Source organism: Oryzias latipes, chromosome 3, assembly GCF_053564925.1.
Source record: "Oryzias latipes strain Hd-rR chromosome 3, Olatipes_Hd-rR_3.1".
Lineage (NCBI taxonomy): Eukaryota > Metazoa > Chordata > Actinopteri > Beloniformes > Adrianichthyidae > Oryzias > Oryzias latipes.
Window position 1 is genome coordinate 27,323,149 of NC_136239.1, and position 21,633 is coordinate 27,344,781.

At 37.7% G+C, this 21,633-nt stretch overlaps 1 protein-coding gene across 2 annotated transcripts in view; it reads right to left on the reverse strand.

Moving 5' to 3' along the window:
- LOC101164142 (CUB and sushi domain-containing protein 1) overlaps positions 1–21,633 on the reverse strand; it is a 411,649-nt gene that overhangs the window by 81,018 nt on the left and 308,998 nt on the right. For both annotated transcript variants that reach the window (XM_023953530.2, XM_078944567.1), the window contains exons 27-32: positions 20,221–20,347; positions 19,592–19,803; positions 15,221–15,412; positions 13,363–13,501; positions 7,954–8,141; positions 3,992–4,186 (exon numbers count right to left, since the gene is read on the reverse strand). In XM_023953530.2, coding sequence (XP_023809298.1) covers positions 3,992–4,186; positions 7,954–8,141; positions 13,363–13,501; positions 15,221–15,412; positions 19,592–19,803; positions 20,221–20,347 — 1,053 coding nt within the window. The remainder of the gene's footprint in view (positions 1–3,991; positions 4,187–7,953; positions 8,142–13,362; positions 13,502–15,220; positions 15,413–19,591; positions 19,804–20,220; positions 20,348–21,633) is intronic.

Sequence of the window (21,633 nt, forward strand, 5' to 3'; positions counted from 1 at the left end):
TTATTGCCATTGTTTCACTTAAATGATTTTGAACAATGGTCACTCTCATCTCGAAGTCCACAGCAAGCACTTGCATGTTTTCTCTTTTAATGATTACACCCCTCAAATAACCTGGCATTTAATCATTTGATCTCATTTTGTTTTTGCCACAGAGTGACCCTGTTTAGGTCCGTCCCAATCTCTGCCAGTGGCATTATCGTTGATCTTTAACAAACTTTAATTATCATCACCTCTCTTCGTTGTTGAAAATGTGAGAGAGCATGAGTGCAAAGGTTGAAAATGCTCTGCAAGACATGGCAAAAACAGTGAAATAATATGCTGCCTAGGTCAGGGGTCTAACTATGGCTCTATTAAATTGAGAGTGTGACTTCATGCACTGGATCATTAATGTTATTAGTCATTAGCTTTGAACATCCCCTTAAATATGCCCTTGAGGGTAACTCCCAAAAGCAAAGACTTTGACACTTTAGTCAGTGGAAACTGTGCATAACAGGCTCAAAAGATCCACCAGAGAGCCTTCAAGTACTTACCAATTTTAGACCAGGGAGGTACTGATTCCCTAAAGTCTTAATAGGCATTGCATGTCAAAGTTTTGGAGATGATGAGCATGCATAATTATTCTGGGTCCCTCTTCTAAACCAATGTCTGTTCAATGAAACAGATTTTTATCATACATATGGGAATTACTGCAAAATGTGGTGCCTGTTTTTTCCCAGACAGTTGTTGCACACCCACACACTCTTCTTCAACCTCCCCACTCCCATCTATCTTTACTGTACTTTCTTCTTTCATCCCAAAGCATTGTAATAATAAACCCCATTCCTTCCTTTCTTTCCAGTTGTGTGGAGTTCTATTGATTGGCATTTTTTGGATTGATTTTTGTGTTGTTGCTTTCAAAACTTCGGGCCTAGAGGTCTTAACTTGATCTACCCACAATCCTCCAGTAGTGCTGCTTAAGGCTGAGGTGTCAACCGTATCAAAAGCCTCCACACACATGCTTTGATCACTCACACCCTCTTTCTCAAACACACAAATACATGGAAAAAATCTTATCAAAGTCACTGTCTTTCTCATACATAACCATCCATGTGCTTTGATCATTCATACACATACACTCGACTTTTGTAGTCGTACCACTCACAGGCTGTGTCTCCTTTACCTTTTCCTCACACACTAATAAACATGTGCACAGCAGTGCTTCAGGATGTGGTAGTAGCAGGAAGAAAAAAACTTTGGAAATATTTCAAACTTTTCAAATCATGCTGTAGCTTTACGGGAAGTTGTTTAAAAGCTGAGCAGAGTGGTTATTTTCACTTTTATGTTCCTCTAAGTAGATTTACAGGAGTAAATATTTGGACTTTACTGCTGACAGTTATAGTCAAACATTTCTGGAGATATGTACCACTCCAATAAAAACAGAGTACATAACCGATGAAACAATGAAATTATGATGTTGTTTTGAGTAAGTCAATATATTGTGGACGATGTGGCAATTTGATTGCGCTAAACACTTTTGGCTCCAAATGCTTCCTTAAGGACAATAATATTATGGTTGAGTTACAGATAATTTAATCTCATATGGAAACAAAATAAGAAGATCACAAGATGATCCCACAGGAATCAAAATCAGAAGATGATTAATACGAACATTAACATGTTCGTCCATGATGCTTTATGTCTACCCAATACATTCTATTAGTGAACAAATCTCTCTGTATAAACTGTCCAGAATTTATCCTATCCATATCAAGGACAGACATGCAGACAAACCTTAAAAGTCATCTTTTGATTTATTGTAAATCTTAAATATGATTATGCCGTTTTTTTTGTCAAAATTAAAAAACCTGTGCCATTTTCAAGCAAACGTTTTTGCAGAGCGGCAGGAGTTTTTCAGAAATTCGTTTTTGTCTGCCGAGCTTGTGGCCTGCTGAGTGTAGAATTTACGCAACAACTTTAAGTGGCAGTAGATAAGGCGTCCATTGATTGAAGGGTCGCCAGTTCAATCCCCGCTCCCCCCCAGCCAACTGCTGTTGTGTCCTTGGGCAAGACACTTCACCCTCCCTGCCAGTGGCTCCACTGGTGTGTGAATGCCTATATAATGTCCCGGAGATGGTCAGAGGGGCCATAGGTGCAAACTGGCAGCCACGCCTCTGTCAGTCTGTCCCTGGGCAGCTGTGGCTACATCAGTAGCTTACCATCACCAAGTATGAATGAGGAGGGAATGAATAATGGACACAATTTAAGCACTTTGAGCGTCTGGAAAAGCCTAGATAAATCCAATCCATTATTATTATTATTATTGTAAGTTTTTTCCAAATAATTCTTTTTTCTGCTCCTGATACACAACAATTTAAATAAAGAAATACTCAGAAATGCAAATCGAAATTTTAATTGACATGTGTCCTCATATTAACTTTAAAACTCTCCTAGGCATGTCTGTTACTTGTATGTGTGCAAATATAGGAAAGTGTGCGTCTGTGAGTACTGCCTCTAGGCGGCACTCTAATAATCCCTCAATTTACCTCTGTAGCTCTTTTCCTTTCTTGAATGCATACACACACACGCACACACACACACACACACACACACATGCATAACCCTATCAACAGTCACAGAGAATTCCTTCTTTCTTACACCAGCTCTTAGTTACCATAGAAACCAATAAAGGACCGGATTGAGATGGGAGGTGTTTATGTTTGTGTGTGTGGTGTGTGTGTGTGCATGTGAGACAGAGACAGAAAGGCAGAGAAAGAACAGGACAAGTCAAAAAAGGGGTTGAAACATACACAGTAAATCTCAGACACAGACAGACGAAGAGGTAACAGGAAGGTACAATTTGAGTAGGACAGGGTAGTTATAGAGAAAAAGAAGGAGCAGGAGAAAGAGGGGTGCAGAATGGGGGGATTAAAGGGAGCAAGTGAGGAGAGGGAAAGAGTGTAAGTGGAGATGTATTATTTAAAGAGGTCTCACCCTATCTAATGAGTTTGGTCTAAAAGCCCCAGGAGCTGCCCGAAGATAGAGACAGACACAGAGGCTGAGAACCCTCCTTAACTATGTAGTGAAAAATTCAATGTGGAAGACGAATTTGAAGCGTAAAACAGTTGGCATTCCTCAGTGGCTGGGACTTTGGTAAAATTTTAATGCTATGACTTCATTCATGAATGTTGTTGTCATTGTGTAGGTAACAGTAATCTCAGCACGCTTACTTTGGCTGCAAACTTAAAAGAGCGGAAAAAATACATTCTGGCTGGACCTTTTACTGCGCTACCAAAAAGTCTGGACTATCTCCTTTCTTTATCTTAAAATATGAAACCTTAAGACTATGATAAATGGTTACACTTTCCCTGAAGCTGTTCTCTGAATTTTCTGGGGTGCTGAATTTGCTGTCTTCCTACCTTGCTTTGTGGTTCCCATGTACCCATTTAGAATCAGGTCAGATCTCTGTCACTTTAAAGATTACACTCACACACACAAACACACACTTGCCTATAAAAAAGCAAATATACAGCCTGAATGGTACTTTGGCAGGTGTCACTGTATCACCTCTCTCAGTGCTGTCAATCAGATGGACAGCTTCGCCTCCGAAAGCTGACAGACTTTGAAAACTCACACTGAAACACACACTTTTGTCGGTTTTGAAGCAGTAAGTATTATATTTTACCTAGGGTCTCAGCAAATCAGTCATCACAAATTGGCATGAAACTGCCTCCTAAATGGAGTTCCATGGTAACCCCTCAAGTATTGGGTATGACGTGTAATTTACTGCGGCGGAAAACTCAAATGGTAGGCACAGAAATCGAAATGGCAAGGTTTCTATTTCGAATCAAAGAAAAGACACTGCAGTAAAACTATAAAGTTTGCAACTTATCATTTGGTTACTGGGTTACCAGTCGTTTTTGTAAAAGGATGGACAGCATAGGACAAAGTAAAAACAGGTCATTTCCTTCAACTATAAAAATGAGTTTGTCAGTATATACAAATTACTTTTTACCTTTACATGATGGCAGAGACCTGTCCCAAACAGGCTTTCCATCATGCCCCATGACACAAGTGGTTGTATCATCACCCACAAGTGTGTAACCGCGGTGACAAGTGTAGGAGACCTGAGACCCTAGTTTGTAGTCGTAACCTGTTCGACTACCATTCATAATATTTCCTGGGTCAAAACAGGCTTCTCTTGGCTTTTCTGTGGAAAGAAAAAGAAAAAATAATTAGCGTCTTTTAAAAAATGAAAATAAAAAAACAGCCAAATTTTGTTGAAAGAAATGTGAACATTTTGAAAGATTTTACTGGTTCTCTGGTACATAAAAACAAATTGACAGCAGTAGGCCAAGCTTGGAATAAATTAATTAGAATTTATGTGTCCCTCATGAGTTTGCTCATTTTATTTTGTGTGAACAAATCTTTGCACCTGTGTACACACCAGAATAATTGGACTGGGACTCTACAACCATTTAATTCAACTGGAAAGCGGCAGTGCAGGTCAACGTACGTTAAAGTACTTTACCCTCTTGCAGGGTACAGCCCGTTCATTTGGGCAAAACCATCATTCTTTCCATGTCAAAGAAAATACTCAACACTAATCAAAACACTCAATACTTTTCTAGTTCTTTCAGCAAATGTTTCTGACAAATGAATTTAAAAATAAAAAAAACTCTTCTCAAAATGTGATGGTGTTCATGGAATTTCCATCAATAAATCAAATCAAAAGAAAACCACAAACTGTCAATGTCAAGCTTTTTAGACCAAAGCAATCGAATCAAACATGATAATGCACACTTCATCAATTGATATTTATTTCCTGGCCTCTTAAATATCCTCTTTTCAGAATGAGTAGCAGTGAATGTTGGAGCAATTTAATTGAGTAAAGATAAAAGTCAAATTCTAACTTCTACCTTCATTACTTGGCACTGAGCCAACTTGTTTGCTTTTCTGTGAGGTGAATATGATATCAGGTCTTCACATGAATGTGATATTGGGTCTGACAGAAGGAAGCAGTCTGTCAGAGACAGCTGCAAAATAAGATAAGGCTAAAACACAGGATTATTAAGGCTCTGCTTTTAATTAAAGAAACAGAAGATGAAAAGTGGTGTGTGACAAGAGTAAAGGAGACAGTCATTTAGAAAAATGTAAGAATACAGTTTGTAGAAAACCACTAAGGTAAATATTGGAGATCAAGATTAAGTTTAGTGGCTAAATAAAAAGGGACAATCTGTTAAAATACACGTCAGGAGTAAAACATGTAACATCATGGCCTTAATAGTAATAACAATACATTTTATTTATAAGTGTTGAATTTTCAAAGAGGGGAGTTTTCTTTTTACTCTAAATGCCTTTCAGACACTTTACAATTAACAAACAGTCAAAATAGAAAGAATTACAGCAAATAAACACCAGAAAGTTTAGAAAATGTTTAAAATAGTAAAATTGAACAGATTTTTCAGATGTCTGGGTGTAATGATTTTCAAAGTTGGGAGGCAGAGCTGCTAAGCTTCTCCCATTGCTGTGAGGCGTGAAGCCAATATGCGTCCTGATATGCAACCAATGATACATTAATAAAAGGAAGTCCTCTGCTGATACGGCTCCCGCTAATGATTCACTATTAATTTTATAATGTGACGCTGTACAGGGCAGTTTGGTTTAATACCACTCATCAAGTGATTACAAAGGATTCAGCATATTACAAAGATCAAACATGATCACAATTATTAACATATTTTTTCTCTTTCTTGCTCTGTGATGGGTGTTTTTGATCAACCAATAAATCCAAATTGAAAATGATATGCATTTCATTTTGGTACAGGCTGGACAAGTGTTTTACTCTTATTGAACACAAATTCACTAACAACATTTCTTTTCAAAATATTTGTCGTTACCCTCTACCAAAAACAATGAATTGATATACAATAAACAAATGGCCTAATTGCCTTAATCAAAATGTAAGTCTCTTAAAGATAAAACTCATGGACCATTCAAAGATTCGTTTTTTCAGGTCATCCTTCAATTGGTAGTGCTTTCGGTCTCTAGATTTAGAAAAATGCTGCATCTGGACGACGCCCAGTTACTGGGTGTTTTTTTTATAAGTCCTAATGGTGTATTCAATGCGCATTGAAAAAACAAGGGCATAATGGATAAATCATGAAGTAATCCATGTGACCACAGACTTTACCAACAAGACAGAAGATCCATTGTGGTTTAGCCATCAGTTGTATCTGAGTACCCTGAAGCTACAGGTGCAGCTGCATGTTTAACATTGTGAATAAACCACCAGTTCAAATCTTTAAATCTCTCCATCCCTAGTACAGACAGAAAAGTGATGAGGACAGAGATGAGGAGGATCTTAGTGAGCAAACAGGAAGAGTGAGGTGGAAATAGGTTGCTGTCAAGAGTGACACTCAAAGTCTAACACAATGACATGGTATTCAGTTGGCACAAGAGACACTCAACGTTTAAATCAGAAATAGTCAGTTGTACAGCATGGATGTTGGATTGGTAAAGTTTTTGGTGCTTTTTAAGTTGAAGTGTTAGGGAGTCTTGTTAGACCAATGCACTAGGGTATACAGTACAGTACAGGTGTACTGTCCCTTCTATCCTCCACCAGCTTTTTCATCTGCTGCTCTTCCATTTTCATCAAGTTGTTTTAGGAGCAGACACCACAGACACATAAACTCTGGATGGATAATTTATGAGCCACCCATAGTATTCTGAACAGAAAAATTATGTCTGAAAAAGATCTATTGACTGAGGTTTACTTCAGCCAACCTGACAGTGTTCAAAAATCAGACAAATAGGTGCAACCATTTAAAGCAAATGTTTATTAAGACCACGTTAAGTTCCCCCTGCCCGTCAATCAAAAAATATACTACTAAAAATAATTTAAGTTTTAAAATCTCAAATGGTTGATTTAGATATAAAAAAGTGCTAAGAAAACACATTGCAACCCGCTAAAGATCCTGGGAATTGAAAATTACATAACAATCTACAAAGTTAGACTTCTTACAGCAAAAGTCAACAGGGGATTGTTTCTATCTGAAACTAGTTTGGGGTGGCCTTTGGAGGAACTCCAATATTTGGTACATTTGCTCACTGTACAGAGGAATGTGAGGGCTAGGCAGATACCAAAAGTTATTGCCGTAGGCAGCAGTGTCCTCACTGCTGTCTGAGTTGATCTCATAGACTTTCATGTAAATCTTTCAGATTTGTACCCTAGTGGACGGCGCCAACAATTCTTTCCACATTTAATGGTCAGATTTCACATACAAGGACTTGAATGTTGGACATTTATTCTGATGCCAAGGAAGCAGTGAAGACCCTGAAGAAGATGCTGTTCACATTTTACTTTTGCCTGGCATGTGCTGTCCAGCTCTCCCTGGTCATTTACAAACAAGCATCATACACTACCACCTTAGTTGGCAAGGTCCACTTGGGATTTTCCCTATCATGAAAATCCTGTTTTCCCTTGATTGTCTCCTTACCAATGCATTTATCATATTTAGTATCTAGGGAGAGGCTGCCATTGATGGCCAAACCAAGGTTTGTGAATTGGTGGAACTACTACAGTCTGTGACACTTATGTGGTACTCAGAGTACTCCACCAGCTCAGTGGTGTAGTTAGAGTGTCCGGCCTGTGACTGGAAGGTCGTGGGTTCAAAACCAGGCCGAGTCATATCAAAGACTTTAAAAATGGGACCCAATGCCTCCCTGCCTGACACTCAGCATTAAGGGGTTTGATTGGGGGGGTTAATCTGCCAAATGGTTCCCAAGCGCGGCTGTGTCTGCAGCTCACCGCTCCCCCATGGGATGGGTCAAATGCGGAGAACAAATTTCACACACCTAGGTGTGTGACAGATAATGTCATTTAATTTAATTTTACACATATTCAACAAAGTGCAGTTTTCTGGTTTATTGAGAACATGTTAAACGTACCATTCACAAAAATCATGCTTCAATTACCTCTATATTCAATAGCAAATCCAGACATTCCCACTGAGGTATCGGATCTGAACGCTAGAAAGAGCATGTTACCACTGCTTTCAATGCGCTCGGGGACCTGGTTGCCTTGGAGACTTGCTAAAAGAGGTCCGTTGGAGTCCTCACCATCATAGATGTGCAGGAAGTCATAACTTGGTTCCATGTTGAAACTAGAATAAAAACAATACAATTTTAACAAAAAATATTACATAAACGACTTAGTCTTTACATTTGCTTTGAATGTTAAATTATTTTGCATGTACCATGCATGTTTTTGGTCAGAAATATATACAGCAAGAGTTGTGCATGAAAACACGTTTTTATTTTTTAAGGATTTTCTTAATTGACTCTTTCTAAAATTAGCAATTCCTCCTAAATCATTTGTATCTTATCTTTTATCAATCTTGAGTTTTAAGTCCTTTTCACTCAAGACTGATCCTATTTTCTATGATCGGACGGATCAAAAGTAATCTACTGTGAGAGTGCTACAAATACTTCTCCAAAAATTGATGAATTGATTCAAAAAACTTGACATAGTATCAATCAACATAATCAACATATAGTATTATGTTATAGTATTATGTTTTATTCATATGAATGGCTTTTATAAGTAATATAATCTGCATATATTTCAGATGACTGATCTGCATTTGCCATGTTGATTTCTAAAATAGTTATTACTGACGTAATACTTAAGCAATTCATCTTTTTCATGATTTATCGATATCTTATGATTTTTAATTCTGTCTGATAAAAACTGGGAACCGGATATTGATAAATCATGTAATAAAATGGTTATAGTATAACGGGGTGGGATTATATAAGTTCGCTTCCTTCCACTCCCTTTCAAGCACTATTTATTAATATGTCTAATTATCCTAAGTTTGATTAGTTACTGTATGAATGTATAACTGATGATTATATTGCTGTTGTGTATTATTTCTAATTACCGTAATTTCCGGACTACAAGCCGCTACTTTTTTCCTGCGCTTACAGCCCTGCGGCTTATTCAGTGACGCGGCTAATTTATGGATTTAATTAGCGGCCGCCATGTACGTACTTTCGAACTCAGTGAATAGTTTGAATTCTCTATCTAACACCAAGCACGAGGCATTTTTATTCAACACACCTCTTAGCAGCCAAACAGCATGAACTTGACTTCAGGTCTTAGACCAGGGGTCGGGAACCTTTTTGGCCAAGAGAGCCATAAACGCCACATATTTTTAAATGTAATTTCGAAAGAGCCATACAATAATGTAGCGTCCCTTTCCCACACTGAGGCACGGAGACTTAACCTCTTTTAAGGTTCTTTATTCTGGTTACTGTATACCACAACAAACGCCGTAAAATTAATTCAGCAACTCCTGAATCTCTCCTGTCGACACGAGACGAGAGAGAGCGCTTCTACCAACTTTATATTCCCCTGCTCCCGCTCCAGTCCTCCCATTTCCCTTATTCGGCCCATAGCTGAACCCCATTGGTCCAAACTACCTAACAACAGGCTGAGCGACAGAACTGAGAGCCAATCAGATCTCTGCTTGATGCCTTCAATGAACCCCAGAACTTTTAACGCGGCCCAACAGCCATCCAACTCAGTCCGCGACAATATGTTTAAAACTAAATATACAAGTGAATGTGTGCATTTGATGTAATTTCAACATTTTTAAAGTACAATAAGTCTGTGGATTCTTTTTAATAACATTGTTATTCTGTTGCTAATAAATGATGAGTATTTCTCGTGGTAGTTTTGCTGATGGTCTAGTCTGGTTGATACGTGGTGAGTTTCTGCTTCGTTCAGGCGTTGAGACTTTAAACGTCATCATAGGTCTGAATGTTCTGTAGATGTGAGACAGACTGATCACATGCAGACGGGGAGCCAAACACACACTCACACGCTGCAGTGAGTGACGGGCAGCGGGTTTTACGTTTTTACAATCCCTGCGCGATTCACCTGCTGCCTGTCCCCACAACACCTCAGCCCCACCCCCCTGCTTTCTCCCTCACACATCCCGTCCCCGCAACTGCGCGCTCTTTCTCAGAGACGGGAGCGCGCACTTTTAGGCACGGCAATTCACAGGTTTCCAGTTGGTACAAACTCTGTGAAATTATAGATAATTGTAAACTTATAGCGCTGGCGCAGATTTTTCTCTCCAAGCACCGCTACTACTGCGCGCCTCTGGCATCGCATCGCGCCCGAGAAGGACTGGACTAATGAAAAAAAAAAGTATAATTAAAGATTTGTCTGCGAGCCACATGTGACCATCAAAAGAGCCATATATGGCTCGCGAGCCATAGGTTCCCGACCCCTGTCTTAGACACTTCAGTCATGGTTCAACAAAACGAAACACGCATGCCCGGCCGCATCCCAGAATCCTTTGGGGCCATTAGACCCAACGTGCACGTGATCGCCGCTACATTATGATGAAGCTTTCAAGTTAAAAGCAATCGTTAAAAGCAGCGTAAAAAAGTCCACCGTCACCAACGGGTTTGGAAAAGCCGGTTTGCTGCGTGACGGAGAGAACAGCGCATGGAGTGAATTTACACTCCATTTACGGTTTCTAAGGAAACCGTAAAAGCGGAATTTTGCTTTGAAAAACTCACAGCCTCCGTGTGAGCTGGAGACATCTTCTCCTGCTGATTGAGCTGCGGGGCCGATGGCAGTCTGAAGGCTCCCACACGTAACAACGCACCCGCCCCTCATACACAAAACGTACAGTATTAAGTCCGATTGCTTTGCACAGAAACGATTTGCTCCGTCCACCGGCGCAACGGGGATGAAGTGCTCCTCCTTGAAGCTGCCCTGGCCAGAGGTGTCGGAGTAGATAGGAAGGGGAGACAAGGAGCGCGCGGGGCGGGAGCGGAGCGCAGAGGCGTCCGCGGAGTGCAGAGGCTTCTGAATTCTGACGCACGCGCCGCACTGAGGCGCGCGTATCGCGCTGAGGCGCGCGCTTTTCAGTCGCCGCTGCTTTATTTTACCGTTGTGTTTTCTAACCAGTCCTGTTACTCCCATAACGCTGCTGCGATACAAGCGGAAGGAGAGCTTTTCCCGTTCACCCCTCCATGCACTGCTGCTAATTCTTAAACACGTACAACAGAATGGCGAGCCGGGCGTTGGCCCCGCCTTTAGCCCCTAAGACTCATGGGAAATGTGGAATCGCGGATGTAAATTTCCTCATTATAACTGAGGGATGTAATGTTGATTATATGGTTACTGTTTGTAATTTTATGTGTGATACCTAGATTGTCAATAAGTAAAAAAAAAAAATGAAATAAAAACACCATAACTGAGGAACTTGTGAACAGAATATAGGTCCATGCTGTTTGACAGATGTCGATACACTCAAATACGTGACCCAGAGGCAAAACTGGCACCACCCACAATGTGCTAATGAATTGCACTCACTCTGGGATGCTGGGCGTGAGCTGTCAGGATGACAATATCGGCTAACACATGCGCGGCTTGTACTCTGACGCGGCTTGTGTATGTATAAAAGTAGTTAAACACGTGAATATGGGTGGTTGCGGCTTGTAATCGGGTGCGCTTTGTAGTCCGGAATTTACGGTAATTGCTTGAAATAAACCATTCCAAATCAAATCAAATCAATACTTTAACAAAAAATTTAGCAAAAAGCAAATACATTCAATTTTGCTATTGCTTAATAAATAAAACAAACTTTTCAACAGTTTCAACTTAACATCTATCTAAATAAATGTGTAGTTAAACATATATATATATATACATATATACATATATATATATATATATATATATATATATATATATATATATATATATATATATATATATATATATATATATATATATATAATGTACCGGTATTTGGCAAGCTGAGGTTTACGTGATGAAAATAATTAAAATATTTAAGTTAAGATAATAAAAATATTTTTCAAACAAATTTTACCAGTTAAAACAGCTGCATTTCTTATGTTTGTAGCTAAGAAAGGAATTACTTGAATTTTGGAATAATAAAATTGTCTTCAAATAATCTCAAAGATAAAAAGAACTCTAGCTAAAGGTCTGAATATTAACCATCTAATCTTCCTTTTTTCTTTTTTTTCTTTACAAATATACTTTTCTTTCAGACTAATTACTAGTTGATGTTACTGACTTGATATGGCTGTTAAAGTTTAGGTCAGAGTCCATGATTACCCCTAGATTTCTGACTTGATTTGAGGGTTTAAGAGACAGAGAATGAAGGTAACTGCTGACACTTTCTCTTTGTTTCTTTGTTTCTTGCCACTTTCGCAAGATATATTACTCTGTAAGTGCAATACAAATAAAAAAAACAAGTAAAGCACAAATCTTTCTATGAGTACCGGTAATACTCTTTAGGGTTTTTTAGTGTTCAGTTTTGGCTCCATTTGAGGCTCATGCTGTACCTTCTAACAACAAACTGTCTACTAAAATATTCATGACAGAGGAAATAATTACAGTTTTAATTCTTAATAAATAAATTACGATTATACAAATCCTGTAAATGGTTAGCAAACCCTTCTATCCTTTTTGACTTTCCAATTTAATTCATGAATGCCACTGTTAGTGTATCAGCATGCTATTCAAAGTCTTGCATGTTCATGTGAAATGCTTTGGCTCCATGTTAAGACGTTTTCTGACTGAGTTATTTGGGCTGTGAAATTATTTGAAGAGTGGCATAATGCTTAGTTCTTCCAATTATTTAGACCTTCGTTTAAAAGGTTTTTTTTTATTTATTTTTTCCTTCTTCCAGAATTGAACTGGATATTTTAGTGTTAAGCTAGAATCAAAACTCTGAATACAATAAATTACTCAGAAGAAGTAAGAAAATATGTTCTTCTGTCTATATCTGTCCAAAATCAAAGTTTTGGTTTCTTATTGTTTTAGTGTCTAAATATTGAGTTGTTTAAAAAAAAAATCAAATGAGTAATTAAATGTTACTGTTGACAGTTACTGCTTATGAAATCATTGCCACTTTCTGGTCCTGCTGACACAGAATTTCAGAAAAACCCATATTTGTCTTTCTCTTATAGTTTCTATTATAGGATGGTGTAAGGAAACATTACGTAAAATGTAGTATTTAAGAATACCCAAGGGAAAAAAGAATAAATACAAATTGACGCATAAACATAAATGAAACCAACAAGCATAAATCAAGCCAGGAAGTGTAACATTACCCAATGCAAGGTGCTGAATAGGAGTAACAATGATATACATCTGGCAGTTAGTTATGTTTACATTTCCCAGATCTTTCTGGGACACCTTTCTTGCACAAATAGGTCTCAAGGGAATCCCTAAATAATAATGGAGCTGTAAAAACCACAATACACATTCCAAGAAGGAAGTGGGTGGTCCCATGTTTTTAGAGCATCGTATTTTAGAGCTAGCTGGCCTACCTTTTGAAAATCAGGGCGATGACAAAGTCAGTGTTGACTCTGATTCTCCAGTCACACTCTTTCCCTGGAGGGTAAGGCTTAGGGTAGTTAGGAGACAGAATCACACCAGAAGGACCACTGACGTTACCTCCACAGGTTGCTGGGGACAGACAGCAGAAAAGCAAGAGAAGTGTGGTTATTGTGTATTAGACTGCAAAATTCACACAAATAACATGAAAACATCACATTACATTACACTGAGCAGGAGTTTTACCAACAGAATTCATATGATGGGGGGGGGGGGGGGGGGGGGGGGGGTCACTGTAAGGTTAGGTGTCTTGCCCAAGGAAAAAAAAATACTGTCAAGTGTGGGAATGGAACTTCCAACCAACTGATTTTCGGACAGCTGCTCTATCCACTGATCTCCAGTGGATAGAGATTTAGCAACATGGCAGAAGACAACATAGGTTGGTAAGATTGCTAAACTTGGGGAAATAAATTTAATGTTCTATGAAGGGCAGATTTTACCCCCATTGCACACACTTAAAAAAGTGGTGGGAGATTTTAAAAGATCAAAAGAGAGATGGAGTGAAAGCTCCATGTGATTGTAAAAGTATGGGATTTGGGTGGAATAAGGAGAAAATAAAATCACCCCGAGCAATCCTGTTATTCCTCATAAAGTCAGAGAGCAAGGAAGAGATACTGGCAGCAGAGACAGAAAGATGCATTCGAGCAGCAATTTGGTGATGTAAAGGAGGAGTCTGAATCGTGAAGAGGTGTCTTGGGGGTGGCAGGGGTGTGAGAACGGATTATCAGCACCGAAAAGAGGTAAACAAAGGCATTAGTTGCAAATCACTTACGTAGAGGCACAAACACACTGCTCTGGAGTACTGTGTATACTGTTTTGTAATGTGGTTAATCTTCTGAGCTCTCAAACAAGAGGGATTCACCTCCTGAGGTGAGAGTGTGGCGGAGGGGAAAAGGGAACGGAGGGTCAGAAAATGGAAGGAGATTTAGAAGCCACTCCTTATCTACAGCTGTGCAAAATGTAAGGTCATTCTCAGAGGGTCAAAGGCTCTGTAAGGAACAAAGCATTAAATGTTTCCCAAGAAAAGGCTAAAATGAAGCTACACTCTGAAAAGGGTCCTGAAGGACTTCCATTCAGTGTCCGTTTGATAAAAAGATGAAGAATGTGACCGTAGAAGAAGCCATAGCATCTGTTATAGCTACTTGGTTCAGGAATATTCACCAGCAATCCTACATATTTTTCATCTAATGCTGTACATTATGTCTTGCTTTGCTGTTACACTTAGAAATTCAAAGGGTAGCCTTTTTTGAACTTTATTGTAAACTCTGATTGCGTGGAAACTGGAATAAAAGCAGTGGTCAGTCAAAAAAAGAATCTTGAATTGTGCAACTCTATTAAGATACTGAGCAGATGCCTATTATGATTAAGATTAAAAAATATAAAGCAAAGGGAATCTGTGAAAGAGATAGGAACTTGTATTTGGAAAGTGGACTTAGATTTCTACAATGCATGTGAAAAAAAATGAAAGATTCAATCCTTTCTCACACAATGTGTCTTTTATCGCACCGACTTTGCTTTTCCCGGCATATTGGAATTCCAATAAAATGTCACCCTTCAGACGTTCACATCCTTTCATTTTCTAAAGAAGTCAAACATGTTAAAAAAAAAAATTGGGATTGAATAAAGGAAGCAAAGCATGGGAGAATAAATGAATAAATAGATGGACAAGCCATAAATAAATAATAAATAAAACTGCATTGTTACAGTTGATACTATACACACATCCACACGTCTCTAGTTCTTCCTATGTTGACTTAGCAATCAGCAGTCTATGGAGAACTGTACACCTACCCATGCATGTTGGAGGGTCAGGTTGCCAGTAGAATCTGTTATCCATTCGTACACATCTAATGGTTCCTTGTCCTTGTAGCTGATATCCGGGATCACACTGGAAGGTCATGCTGTCACCAGGCTCCTTACTGTCCCCGTACCGAGAACCATTTACAGGGGTGCCAGGGTCATTACAGGTTGTTGCTGTAGTAGCTGGAGAGGAAAAGAAAGAAAATCAAACACTGATTTACTACTTTAGATAAACAGAAGCACAGTCACATGTACTAAAAAAGTGGAGAGGAGTTTTAGAGTGTAAAATATTTTTTACAATTCCCAAAAAAGCCATTTTCCCAGAAGTGAAGAATTATGTTTGTTTTTTTAAATTATATTTTAAACCAAAAGCAAAATGACAGCCTGTTATGATAGAAAAGAAACCTGTAGAAAAATAAGGGACAACATCATTGGAAAGCTAGTATTAAAATCATTTGGCGTCTTTCATTTAATTGTGTATTTTCTTCGTGGATACATGAAAATCTTCAGAAGGTGCCGATTCCATAAGCTGTAGCAGAGACTATGGGACACTTTAAATAGCAGAAACCTTTTAAAGGTTGAGTATTACATCACTAAAAAAAAGAGTGACATTTTATTTATCATTATTTCTATTCATTCTCACTCAGCTAGACCATTTAATATAGAAGTAGTTGTTCCCTGCAGGTTCATTTTAAAATTACTTCCTCTTGTCTTTTACATTTTTTATTGTTGGCTCTCCGTTTGGATTAAGCAGTGTGCTTGGTGAGGATAATTACATTTATGTGACCCACATTTCTTGCTCCATGACAATCAGCTTTGCAGTGTATTGGTTTCAGCTATGAGGTTGGCACTATTGTTTAAATATATTACGGAGGTTTAATTAAAGGAATGTCAGCCTAATGACCTACAAAAGCAAAAATAGAAAACTCAGTGTTTTTTAACTTTAATCAAGGTTTAGCTTTTGCATTAAAGATTCTTAAAAAAATCTCTCAATGTATCCAATGCATCATTTTTTTTAAAGTTTAATTGTACTTATATTAAAAGTCTAGTACGTAATACGTAATAGTGTGGCTTATTGAACTGCCTATCCATACAGTCTTGTCATATTTGTATTTCTTTCATCTGCTTTGTTTTATTTAAGTTAACATATTTATTGTATTTTAAAAAGAATCAACTTCAGTTTTTAGATTGTTCAAAATTCAAGCCATGACGTTTTAGGTGAGATAAATACTGTTCATTCCAAATGTGACTATGTTCTTCCATTTCAACGCAAAGCTTCAGAATCCACTAGAAATAAATTAATTGTATAAATGATTAAAAAGTTATGGGAGGGCCCTGGCAAGTGCTGCTGCTTCGGCGAGGGTCTTGGTGTGGGGATGACCGGGCAGTCTACCTCTTTTTACAGTCCATCATCTTCCTCAGCAGAACAAACAATCACAGGTGTTAGCTCACCTTTGCACAAATAGTATGTGTGACAGAATACAATGCTTTCCATGTGTTGGTTGGTATGAATAAGTATGCGCGTGTGAACTGTAGTTGTATTGTGTACATGTTGACATGCTTGTATGTGAAGATTTTTGGAGCCAACAGGTATGTTTGTAACATCTGAGTGTGTGTGAAACGGCCCCGCCCAGTTTAGACTAACATTTACACCAAACAGTAATGATGATAAACTTCCAGCAACTTTTTGCTTTATGATTGAACCGCCCACCAGTTCTGTAATTACCCTTCAATCCCCCCCCTCCCCCCCAATTGTGATGCACAACGTTTCCATGTCTCAGTTTCTTTCTGTCACTCCAAGGTGAAAAAAAAAGTAATTATTCAGCGCCAAGTTTTGAAAAACAAAAACAAAAATCAAAACAAATGAAAACATTTAGCTAGAATGAAGAGTCATGACTCTCTCAAACTTGTGTGTTTGACTGATGTGTGGTAGACATTCTGAAAGACACCGCTACAACATCCAGGGCTCTTTACTAAACTGCTCAGTTAGCTAAGACATCAACACCTTAAAGTGGGATTCTAAGTCTGAGCCATAGTGACTCAGCTCAAGTCTGAACTTGAATTGATGGAAATGTCTCGGGATTACATTCATAGCTACATTTCACTAAATTGAGCATAAAACCTAAATGATGTTAAATGTTCCTGTCAAAATAGAAACTGCAGTACCAGTCTCTAAAAAAAAAACATTAAATTAATAATAATAACAATAACTTAGGCTACCACTCCAAAAACATTTAATAAAGTTTCAACCTTGAGGTCAGAATACTTGCAGCAGTGTATAAGATTGACTTCATTATAAAATAGGTTGCTTTACATTATGATCCATTCACCTGCAGCACAAGCAGGTACATGTCTACAGATGGTGTTGGTTTTATTATCTTGGCTGTCTTATTTGACTATAATTGTGAACTTCTTCAACAAGCTTTTGGGGGTTTAAAGCTGTTAAGCAATCTTGTTTAGTAAAGTACATCATTGATGTTTTTTTTAAATGTGTAATGACGATTTGTGTTGATTCCAAAGAAGAAAATCTGTATTAAGTCTGTAATTACTCTCTGTATGTGGCCGCCCATTAGCCTGGTAAATAAATTCACCATATTCATAAAACTGTTGACAACTTTTTTTCCCTTTAATTTTTCAAAAATAATGTGGGTAATAATACAATTTTAGATTTTTTTTTCTTAATTTCTTTCAGTATTTCCTCAAAAGCCGGTCTCTAAAGTTAGAATCCTTCACATGCAAAGCACAGCATGTTCAAAAGCAAAATGTATTTATTCCAACAATTTAACTTTATGTAGTAAAGTCACCCCTAATGCTAAATACCAATGAAACTTTGCCTGAGATAATGAGTGCATTGTTTTAGTGAAGAGCAAATAGGTAAATATAGAGGTTATTACCATAATAATGGAATCCTGGTGCTCTGCTAAGCTTGTGAGTGTAAATATTTAATGTTTTATATGAAGGGTCACAAATGTGACGTGGTGACAGATAGAGCTGTGGAAGCATTTATTCATGTTAGGGAGAAAAAAAAAACATTTTTACGTCACAGTTGAAGTGCTCGTCACAAAAACATGCTAATTTACAGTTAGACTAGGAGGAAAGGTTGCACGTTTTGACATTTTAAATATTAAGATTGCATGTTGAGTCTAATAGGGTTTAAAATTTAAAAAGGAAAAAAAGAAAATGATATAGTTTACCTGATTTATACTATAATTTAAAATGTTCACATCCATAAAAAAAACATATTCTGATTGAAAAAAAACACTGAAAAGAAAAACCCATGCAATTTTAAGTCATTTTCTCATGTATAAAGTAACACCTGTAAGCAATTAGGACAGTAAATGGAAAATGAAACATGCAGTAAGCACAGGTATGACATTTTTCCTTAATCTTTTTTTCTTTTTTTCCATTTTAAGTACTGCTCTATCTGCATAATGAATGAGACACACCTGACACACACACACACACACACACACAAGAAAAAAACACATTCCATTGGAAGAAGTTCGCCTTCAGAACTTTCTGCTTCATAGGGTGAAGGAAGTAAGCAGAAATGATCGACATAGTTTGTGCAAAAAGGAAATTGTTGTGGATAATTGGTTGGACACAAAGTTCTGAAGACTGAAGGTTGAATTCTGTTTAAAAGACTAAAACAAAGTACACTTTTCACATCAGAAGCCATTGAAAGCTCTACTGACAGAGAGCCTTGAAGGAAAAACCTCCCTCGTGGACGATGGTTACCTTCCTTTTTTCAGAGGTCACTACTTTGACACCGTTTCAAATTTTCCCCCAGAGAAAAACTATTACCCTTACAAGCCTGGGACCAACAGTCATAACAGATTGTGTCCAGTCAACTAATATTAAAAGCAGCAGGAATGGAAAAAAACTAATAAAAATGGACTAATTCTACTTTCTTGGTTATTACATAGAACTCATTCACAGCAAACACAAAACAATAATCTCTTAGAAAATCATTCTATTGTCAAATCATGTATACAAAGACACTCTAATTAGCTTTTTTTTATCCCTTTTCTTTGTAATCAACCAAGAACTGAGCCATACATCTCTTGTGGGTCTTTCTATAATCTTTTTAGCAGGCTGTAGAGACAAATGTCTCTTTTTTTACTGTTCAGATTTTTTAATCTTTAGAGAGAAAGCACTAATGTCAATTAATATTTCAAATATTTCTATTTTTGATCATATAAATCAGGTTTGTGTAGTAGCAAAAGAGTTTGTTAATTAACCATTTACATTGCTAATTAAATCCTTAAACTTAATTCACAATGTCATACATGGATATTTGTAAGGTACAAAAATCCTCAGTTCTCTGGCATTACTGTGCAAATGTACTTAAGGAATACTCACTTGAAAATTGAATTGAAAATCCTTGCTTGCTGATGAAGTAATCGGTTTCAAATTGCAGGGTGAGGATGTTGAAAGTTGAGTGGATATCTTCTGGCAGAAATGGACCATGCCATTCTTTCAACAAAATTCCTCCATCTGAGAGCCCAGATGGACCATCCCAAACTTTCAGAATATCGTGAGTGGTCTCGGTGTCAAAGACAATAAAGTGGAGGCTAAGGAAACAAACAAACAATCAAAAAAAAACAACAACAATAGAATTGATGCTCACCTGTGGATAGAGACACCATACTAGTTTTTTGGTGAGAGAACACATTGTATCTGCCAGCAGCTGCCGAAGAAGACTTTTGTAGCACAATGAATAACGGGCTACACTTTCAAACACAGCAGTGGCTGTGACAGCGAACCTTTATCTCTCATTACTTAATGTATTGCTACCTGGCAATCTTGTAAGTGTTTAGAAAGCCTCAGCACTACAGCAGTTTAGGGTGACACAGGCTAAGAGAAAGCAAGCAAAAACATTAAAGTGATTGTCCTGGAATGTTCGCTCATTTGTTTTATCCTGTTGAATCCCCATTCTTCAAAAACCTCTTTTTTTTTGGCAGTTTGAGTCTGTGCCTCTCCAATTTTACCTGATAGTCTTCCCGATGTCAGCTTCTATAGTCCAGGTACAGTGCAGGTTGTTGTCATATGGAGCAGGGTATCCTGGGGACAGAATCCGTCCAGACGTCGCTCCACTGATGTGACCTCCACACTCGGCTAAAAAAGACAAGAGACAAACTCAAGACATGCACTCGAAAAAAGAAGCCAAATCAAACACAAGGGGGTCTTCTGGGTGTTTTTCTATACATTTGTAAAACATTGTAGATTCAGTAAAAAAAAAAAAAAAAGGTAAAATGGAACAAGATAAAAACCAATTCAATGCAGGCTTCCTGCAGGCTGCAGCACAGGTGACAGACCGTAGGTGACTTTTTTAGTTCAGCTTGCGGCAAAGCAAGTACCTGATTTGCACCCCTTTTGAGGAATTGTAGTTTATCCTCTCTGCTTTTTTCTTAAGGCAATCTTAGTTATCTCATTAGATTATGATGTCTTCTTGTGTTAATTTTTTTTCTTTGGCATCGTATGTAATTTATAGTTAAACGTGTAACAGTTATTTAATATGACGGAAAGTAAAATATTAGAAAATCATCATCAAAAAAGACAGAATATGTTTCCAAAAAATATAGTCAAAGTTTACAAGAATAGTAAATTATTGATGTTCACACTCCATTATTTTTCAAGCAGAGAATTTCAGACATAAGGCACAGCACATCATTGTTAGAACACAGTGTTCAGAAGGGGTCATGTCATGTGTCTGATTCAAAATTATTTAAACAATAAAACAAAATATTTTATTTTGAAATGTCTGTCCATGGCCCTGTTTTTAGGCTCCAGTTAAATTGTCACAACTACCACCAATTATTTATGCAACTTTAATTTTTGGTGTTTTGTACTTCAAAACTCTGATATGTCTCTTTAAGCAAAGATGTGGAAATCCATAAAATACAAGATAAAGTTAAATATCAAAACATAATTAACTAAAAGAATGGGCTCTGCACACAAAGCCGATAAGTCTGTTTAATGGTTTTGCACATGGAAGACTTGATATGCAGTTTTACTCAAATGTGTTTTTGGAGTTATTCAATCTGTACTTTTTTCTGTTACTTACTAACTCAGAATCTTCCAGAAACCAGGAAAGCATTTGCTGGAAGCAGATCCTTCCAGTCTCCTCCATTGTCTGTGACACTCTCCCACATCAGTGTGTTTTAGAATGAAGACCATGGGATGGTTTGCCTCAGGCTGTGTCTCTGCTGTCTGTCTCTGTGCTTCCTATACTGAGTTGAACAGAGTGGTGGTCTACATCTGTGGGATTCTTTATACCTTACTTTCCTTTCCTTGTCAACAGTTCTGAGTAAACCTTTCCTTTTTTTAACCGGACACATAGTATTTCATTTCTTTCTTGAAATTAGTACTTGGCTATTTCAGAAAAGGTACTTGTTTTAAAT